Source organism: Myotis brandtii, unplaced genomic scaffold, assembly GCF_000412655.1.
Source record: "Myotis brandtii unplaced genomic scaffold, ASM41265v1 scaffold1223, whole genome shotgun sequence".
NCBI lineage: Eukaryota > Metazoa > Chordata > Mammalia > Chiroptera > Vespertilionidae > Myotis > Myotis brandtii.
Genome location: NW_005354265.1, coordinates 52,281 through 60,648, shown reverse-complemented (window position 1 = coordinate 60,648; position 8,368 = coordinate 52,281). Strand labels below are relative to the sequence as shown.

The 8,368-nt window shown below is 42.4% G+C and overlaps 1 protein-coding gene across 1 annotated transcript in view; it reads left to right on the top strand.

Moving 5' to 3' along the window:
- LOC102257553 (NACHT, LRR and PYD domains-containing protein 1) overlaps positions 1 to 8,368 on the top strand; it is a 46,748-nt gene that overhangs the window by 14,590 nt on the left and 23,790 nt on the right. Inside the window, exons 2-3 of the mRNA XM_014533715.1 lie at positions 5 to 1,436; positions 3,473 to 3,643. Of these exons, the coding sequence (XP_014389201.1) occupies positions 5 to 1,436; positions 3,473 to 3,643 (1,603 nt within the window). The remainder of the gene's footprint in view (positions 1 to 4; positions 1,437 to 3,472; positions 3,644 to 8,368) is intronic.

Here is an 8,368-nt window from a genome sequence, read left to right as displayed (position 1 = left end):
GGAGACTTATTTGGCCCAGGCCTGAGTACCCAGGAGGAGCCTCCCACTGTCGTGGTGCATGGAGTTGCTGGAATTGGGAAGTCAACACTGGCCAGGCAGGTGAGGAGAGCCTGGGAGGAAGGCTGGCTGTTCAAGGACCTCTTCAAGCATGTCTTCTACTTCAACTGCAGAGAGCTGGCCCAGTCCGAGACCATGAGTCTCGCTGAGCTCATCACAAAAGACTGGGCTGCTCCTGATGCTCCCATTGGGCAGATCCTGTCTCAGCCAGAGCAGCTGCTCTTCATTCTTGATAACTTAGATGAACCAAAATGGGACTTGAAGGAGCAGAGTTCTGAGCTCTGTCCACACTGGAGCCAGCAGCAGCAGGTGCACACACTGCTGGGCAGTTTGCTGAACAAAACCTTACTTCCCACGGCTTCCCTGCTGATCACAGCTCGGATCACAGCTCTGTGGAGGCTCAAACCTTCTTTAAAGCATCCTCGCTGGGTGGAGGTCCTGGGATTCTCTGAGTCGGCCAGGAAGGAGTATTTCTTCCAATATTTCACAGATGAATACCAAGCGATTAGAGCCTTTACCTTGGTTGAATCCAACCCGGCTCTCTTCACCATGTGTCTCATGCCCTTGGTGTCCTGGCTGGTCTGCACTTGCCTGAAGCAGCAGATGGAGCAGGAGCAACCACTCTCACTGACCTCCCAGACGACCACAGCCCTCTGTCTCCATTACTTTTTCCATGTTCTCCAGGCTCAGTCCCTCGCGACTAAGTTGAGAGGCTTCTGCTCTCTGGCTGCTGAAGGCACCTGTCAAGGAAAGACTCTGTTCAGCCTCAAGGACTTCAAGAAACACGGGTTAGATGCTTCCATCATCTCCTTTCTCTTAAACATGGGTGTTCTTAAAGAGCACCCCAACCCTCGGAGCTACAGCTTCATTCACCTGTGCTTCCAGGAGTTCTTTGCAGCAATGTCCTATGCTTTAGGCGATAGAGTGTTGGAAAGTAGTCGCTTTACAAGCATCAAGTTTATAACATACTTGACAGATGTATATGACAAGCGTGACCTGTTTGGGAAACCAACCACATGTTTCCTGTTTGGTCTTTTGAGTGATCAGGGGATGAGAGTGTTGGAGAGCATCTTCAAATGCAGCCTGTCACGGGAGAGGCATTCCTATCTGCTGCAGTTGACCCAGAGGGAAGTTAACTACAAGCATCGTAACCTTGAGCCATATTGTTGGCACTTGCTGCACTGTTTTTATGAGAATCAGGACACACGTTTTCTGACAGAAACGATGTCCAGTTTCTATAGAATGAGGATATGTGTCCAAACTCACATGGAGCTCCTGGTGTCCACGTTCTGCTTTAAATTCTGCCATCGCATGGAGACGCTTCAACTGAATGATGGTGGAGAGGAAACACTAGCTCAAAGGCCTTCAGGTGTAGTTCTGTGAGTGTTCCCCCTCCCCTCTCTCCAGCTCCTCTGTTGGTACTACCGCCCTGGGCACTGGGGCACTCCCACTAAGCCTGGCCCCAGCAGCTTTAGGACTGAGATCACCAGTAACTTTTTTTCTCAATAATTTTTTAAAATATATTTTGATTGATTTCAGAGTGGAAGGGACCTTCATTATAAAGTGAGGTATATATCCTCTAGTCTTATTTTTATGCACATTTCTAGAGCAAAACTGAGCCACACTGTACCTTTTATTTTACAGTCAGCTTTCTTTCTTTATTTTTATATCAAGACTTTCTTCTGTGTTATGAAGTAGCCTGATACAACACCATTTTGAACGACCATACCGTTTCCCATAGGGAAGGTGCCACAAATATCCGACCAGTCCTCTATTTTTAGGCACTTAATTTATTTCTAGTTGTTGTGGTTATATAGGTGAGCTGGTCCTTAAAGGACCAGGGGGCAGGTGTTGCAAGTGGTGGTGGCCTTCAGAAGTGTCCTGAGCAGGCAGAGAAGTGGAGGCCAGAGGAGAGCAAGAGGAATCAGAGGCACAAAGACAAAGTAAGAGAGTTTGCAATAGATGGTGACACATAGAGTCTGGAGAGACTCCCATGGGAAAGTCAGAGGCTGCAGCTGCTGTGGGCAGGGAGATTGTAAAGGCATTGAGTCAGCCAGGCAAGGCAGGGAGAATAGCGAAGAGGATAATGTAAACAACAAGTCTGTGAAGAAATGATGACAACTGGCCCCAGGCTGTGGGAGGGAGAGGAGGCCAATACGAGAGAGTAAGGATGAGCAGCTCTAGGTAGTTGGTTTGTAATTAAGCACTGTGCGTCTTGTTAATAAATTTTTAAGCTTTTCTTTTAGCCTCTCTGATTAAAGTTGGCTAATGTTTCAACAAAACAAAGTGTTTAAAAATGTATTATTCAAATTTCCCGAAACTACATAAATGTTTACAAAACACATAAACTTTCAAATGATACGTGTTTCGGTACCTTTGCAGCATGGTATGTCTTAGAGCTGTTAAAGCTAAAACTGCACTAAGATTTCAGGGATTCTCGGTAACACCTCTACCTCCTCACAAAACCCTCCGTGGCAGCTCCTCTTCTCCCCTCCCTGCAGCAGGGGGACTGACTGAGGCACTGACAAGTGGAACTGCCACACAAAAGGATGGCTCCAGAGCCTCTTCTCACCTTGGAACAGCTCTGCAGACATGAAGGGAAAGATGAATGGAGTGGGGGACATATTGGGTGCTCTTTTCTGGCAAGAAAATAGAGATGGCAGTTTGCAACTTGAAATAGAATTTGAGTCATTGAGCCATGGGAGTGGATAAAGTCACTTCGATAGTGTGCGGAATGTAGAATTTAAATTGGTGGAAATGATATAAGGCAGTTTCCCCTAAAACTCCCAGAAAAAAGCCCATCGTCCTCTCCCCACATCCTGTAAATGTTCTCTCCTGAGACATTCCCCTTTGACATCTCTCTCCTGGAGACCCTCTGTGTGCTCTTGCTTTCCTGGGAAGGGGATAGGGTCCCACACAAGCCAATCTGGACAGCAGCATATATAGTCATAATCAACAATCCCATCACAAAATCATCTTAAGCCACCTCTCCCAATTTCTGTTGTCTCCTCTTACCTCTTCCTTTCCTTTCTGGAAATCGGGACTTAACAGTATCTGTGCCAAAGGAAGAAAGGCATGTCTGTATTGATGAGAGGAAGACTGTCTGCATCCCAGGCTCTGTGCTGGGCACTGCAGATAAAAAAAGATGAACATATATGCCCTTTCCCACAAGAATTTCCCACACTCTGGCAGAAACAGGCCCACCAAAGGAGTACAGCAGTGTAGAATGGCAAGGTCCGTGCCATGAGAAACCACACGGAAGGGGGCAATTAGCCCAGGGTGGTGGGAACAGAGGGGCAGTTCTAGATGGAAGCCTGGCACTCTTAGGGGCCAAATCCCATGGTGTTGAGCACAGTGTGCACATAAGACCCCACACACACCGGTCACATCTCCCCTGTCCCTCTCTCTCCCTCAGGTACAGCTGGGGCCCGTTTACAGATTCCTGGTGGCAGATGTTCTTCTCTATTCTCAAAGTCCCTAGAAGCCTGCGGGAGCTGGACCTGAGTGGGAAAACTCTGAGCTGCTCTGCAGTACAGAGTCTTTGTGACGCCCTGAAAAGCCCTCACTGCCGCCTGGCGACCTTGACGTGAGTCTCGCCTGGGTTCTGATCTGAAACAGGGATGGACAGGAGACCCAAGGTAGAAGTTGTGTCTAGGATGAGTGTGTGGTCTTCGTAGTCAAAAAATATTCACTGAGCCCCTCTCTGACCATGGCTACTGCAGTAAGCAAACACAGACAGGATCCTGTTTTCACAGAGTTTGCAAGTGACTGACATTAACCACACAAACAAATGTGTCATTACAGGCCCAGATAAGGGCCTGCAGTAGAAAACGACCTGAATAAAGTGAATATTGAAGGACATGTGAAGACTACAGAGGGTTTACCTAGGTGAAGCAGGAGGGACAAAAGGTCAAAGTCCCTGTGGCAGGAGGGGGGATGGGCTGTCATGGGATTGAAAGCAGACAAGTGAGGCTGGAGGACGGAGAGCAAAGGAGCCATAGGAGTAGGCTACAGAGATTAGGAAGCCAGACTATCTATGCAAGGCTTGTTGGAATCTGGGGTGGTTGTTTTTTTCTAATGCAATGTGATTATAATCAAAAGATTCATATGATCAGTAGAAGCAGACTGCCATATAAAATCCAGAATGGAGGACAGCAACAAGAGAGGTTGGAAAACCGGTTCTTAGGAAAGTTTCAGTTGTTCCTGTAAAGATGGTGAGAGCTTGGGCCAAGGGAAATTACAGTTTCTGCAAGAAATGGTGGTGTCTTAGACTACTGTGTTGGCCATGAAAATGGAAAGAAGTGAATGGATGTAAGAGATCTGAAGAAAAGTAAAATCAACCAGACTGAGTAATGAATTGGATTTATGGGGAAAGGAAGATGGAGATATAGAAGATGATCTTAGGTTCAGGCCAGAGATATGCATAGGATAGTGGCACCTTCATTGAGATGGAAATACTGAAAGAAGGGTGGGAGGGGATGGGATGTCATGGGTATGATTTTGTGCATGTGTCAAGTTCCTTTGTGGTACCAAAGGGAGATGTCCAACAAGTATCAAATAAAGCTGTAAACAAAAATAAGATGCCCCATAGAACAAAACTCAACAAATTTAAAAGAATTACAATCATACAAATTATCTTATCCGAACATAATAAAATGAAATTGAAAATCATAACAGATGGAAATTTAGGAAATTCACAAATACATTGAAATGAAACAACATACTCCTAAATAAACAATGGGTAGAAAAAGAAATCATTAGGGAAATTTAAAATTATTTTGACCCAGGCCAATGTAGCTCAGGGTTTGAGCACTGACCCAAAAATCCAGAGGTTATGATCCCTGGTCAGGGCACATGCCCAGGTGGTGGGTTCAATCCCCAGTAGTGGGAGTGCGGGAGGCAACCAATCAATGATTCTCTCTCATCACTGATGCTCTCTCTCCTGCTCACCTCCTCTCTGAAATAAATAATATATTTTTTAAATTTATGAAAAATAAACAAACAAACAAATAAATAAATAAATAAAAATATTTTGAGCACTAGCTGGTTTGGCTCATTAGATAGAGCATTGGCCTGGGGACAGACAGGTCCTTGATCCTGGTCAAGGGCACATGCCCAGGTTACTGGCTAGATCCCCAGTAGGGGGCATGCAGGAAGCAGCCTATCAATGATTCTCTCTCGTCATTGATATTTCTATCTCTTTCCCTCTTCCTTCCTCTCTGAAATTAATAAAAATATATTTTTTAAAAAGTATTTGAGATGAATGAAAACAAAAGCACAGCATACCAAATCTTATTTGATGCAGCTAAATCAGTGCTGACAGAGAAATGTATAGATATTAATGCCTAGATTTAAAACAGAAATGGGGATACAACTGCACACTCATTGGAATCGCCAAAATAGAGAACACTGACAACACCACATGCTGACAAGGTTGTGGAGCAAAAGGAACCCTCATACATTGCTGGTAGGAATACAAAATAATATGGCCACTTTGCAGATTCCTACAAAATGAAACACACCCTTACCATATGATCCAGCAATCATGCTCCTTGGTGTTTACCCAAAGGAGTTGAAAACCTATATCCATACAAAAACCTACACACCAATGTTTAAAGCAGCTTTATTTATAATTGCCCAAACTGGAAAACAATCAAAATGGCTGTCAGTAGGTGAGCAAATAAATAATCGTGGTACATCCATACAATGGAATATTACTCAGCGTGCAAAAATGAACCATAAAGATATGAAAATACAAGAGGGAACTATAAATTCATATTACTAGGTATAAAAAACACAACCTGAAAAGCTACATGCTGTATAATCACAACAATGTAAAAGTCTTTAAAAAACAAAAATATGAAGGCAGTAAAAAGGTCAGTAATTGCCAGTGGCTGGGGGGAGAGAAAAAAGATAGAGCATAGCGACTATTCTGTATGACACTACAATGGTGGATATATGTCATTTTATATTTGTCAAAAAGCATAAACTATAAAGCATCAAAAGGGAACCATAATGTAAACTATGGACTTTGGGTGATCATGATGTGTCAATGTAGGTTCACTGATTGCAACAAATTCACTGCTCTGCTGCCAGGTGTTGATGATGGGGGAGGTGTGCATGTGGGGGCAGGGCTATGTAGGAAATCTCTGTGTTTATGCCCAAATGGTTTTGAAAACTAAAACTATTTAAATAAGACAAAAGTATATTTAAGAAAGAAAGAGGAAGTGGTTAGAGAGAGAGAAGAGGGAGAAAAAGAAGAAAGTCAAATCAATAACTTAAAGTTCCACTTTAAAAATCAAAAAGAAATAATAAAAGGAGAAAATATAACAAAAAGCAAGGTGACCCTAGCTGGTTTGGCTCAATGGATAGAGCATTGACCTGTGGACTGAAGGGTCCCGGGTTCGATTCCGGTCAACGGTTGTGGGCTAGATCCCCAGTAGGGGGTGTGCAGGAGGTAGCCAATCAATGATTCTCTCTCATTGTTGATGTTTCTCTCTCTCTCCCTCTCCCTTCCTCTCTGAAATAAATAAAAAGTCTTAAAAAAAAAAAAGAAAGCCAAAGAAAGAAAATAATATGAACTAGAGTGGGAATAAATAAAACTGAGAATACAAAAACAATACAGAAAATAATGACACCAAAAGTTAGTTCTTTGCAAAACTCAGCAAAATTGACAGACTTTTAGCTAGACTGACTAGATTAAAAAAAAGAAACAATTCAAATTACTAATATCAGGAATGGAAGAGAGGTAATCACAATTGACCTAACAGAAAAAATTTTTAAAGAACTTTAAAGAAATATTAAGTACTGTAAGCCAACAAATTAGATAACCTAAATGAAATGGACCATTTCCATCTACGGCCATACCACCCTGAACGCGCCCGATCTCGTCTGAAATGGACCATTTCCTGAAAAACACAACTACTGAAACTGACTCAAGGAGATTTAGAAAGTCTAAATAAACCTATAACAAGTAAAGAGACTAAATTATTTTTAAAAAAATTCCTACAAAGGAAAGCCCAGGCCCAGTTGGTTTCATTGATTAAGTGTACCAAACCTTTAAAGAAGAATTAACAACAATATTCTCAAACTCTGAAAAAGAAAAATAGAAGAGGGGATAATTGCCAACTCATTCGATGACAGCAGCATTACCCTGATATCAAAATCACACAAAGACAAGCAAAGTCATCACAAGGTATTAAAAATACTACAAACCAATATCTCTTATGAATACAGATATGAAAATTCTCAACAAAATACTAAAAACAAATAAAAAGGATGGCAAAGCATGACAAACAGGGACTTATCCCAGGAATGCAAAGCTGGTTTAACTCAGGAAAATTGACCAATACAATACATCATTTTAATATAATGAAAGACAAAAAGTACATGATCATCTCAATAGACATAGACATAGTATTTGACAAAGTCAATACCTTTCACATTAATAACACCTTTTCACTTAACTAGAAAAGAGGAAACTTTCTCAACCTAATGTCTCCACTCTTCCCTGTGAAGTAGAAATTCAGTTATTTACTGACAATGAGTGTGAGGTTGGGGTGTTGGAGACTTGGAGAAGTAAAATATTGAAGTGGGAGATTTATAGAGTGGGAGATTTCCAACTTCCATGCAATTCATAATTGTAGCCACCACGCTTGTTACTCTGGTGGGAGTGTAGGGTAGAGGGACAATGGCAGAGTTTGGGTTAGCTAGAGGGATATGATGAGAGGTAAGAGAATAAGTCATTCAGTCATATTACCAATGACATATCATTGAATTTAAGCTAGATTCCAAGCAAAGTGAAAAAAAGGAAGGTGCTGAGAGATTGGGAGAAAGAAGAGAGTCAAGAAATTGCTCATTGAAGAAGAGTCCTGGTAGGATAAGTTGAGCAAGAGAGGATGTTAACAAATCTAGTCTTTGGGGCCTCCTGTATCCACATGAGGCTTCTTCACCTTTCCTAAAACCCTTCTAATAAGGACCACCTGAGTCTAGGAGGAAAAGCCTTTGAAAAGGTCTCAGAAAACTTTATTCTATCTTAAACTTCACAACAAGTGGAGAGACACCAAGCTACAATGTACTGCTTACGTTGCGATAGAACTTTACAATCTAAATATCAATTCTGTACCTATATATCCTATCTAATAAAAGAGAAACATGCAAATTGACCATAACCCCGACACCCTTCCCATTGGCTAATCAGCATATCCTTATGCAAATTAACTGCCAACCAAGATGGCGGCCGGCAGCCAGGCACTGAAGCTAACAGGAGGCTTGCTTGCTCCAGTGATGGAGGAAGCCAAGGTTCCCCGCC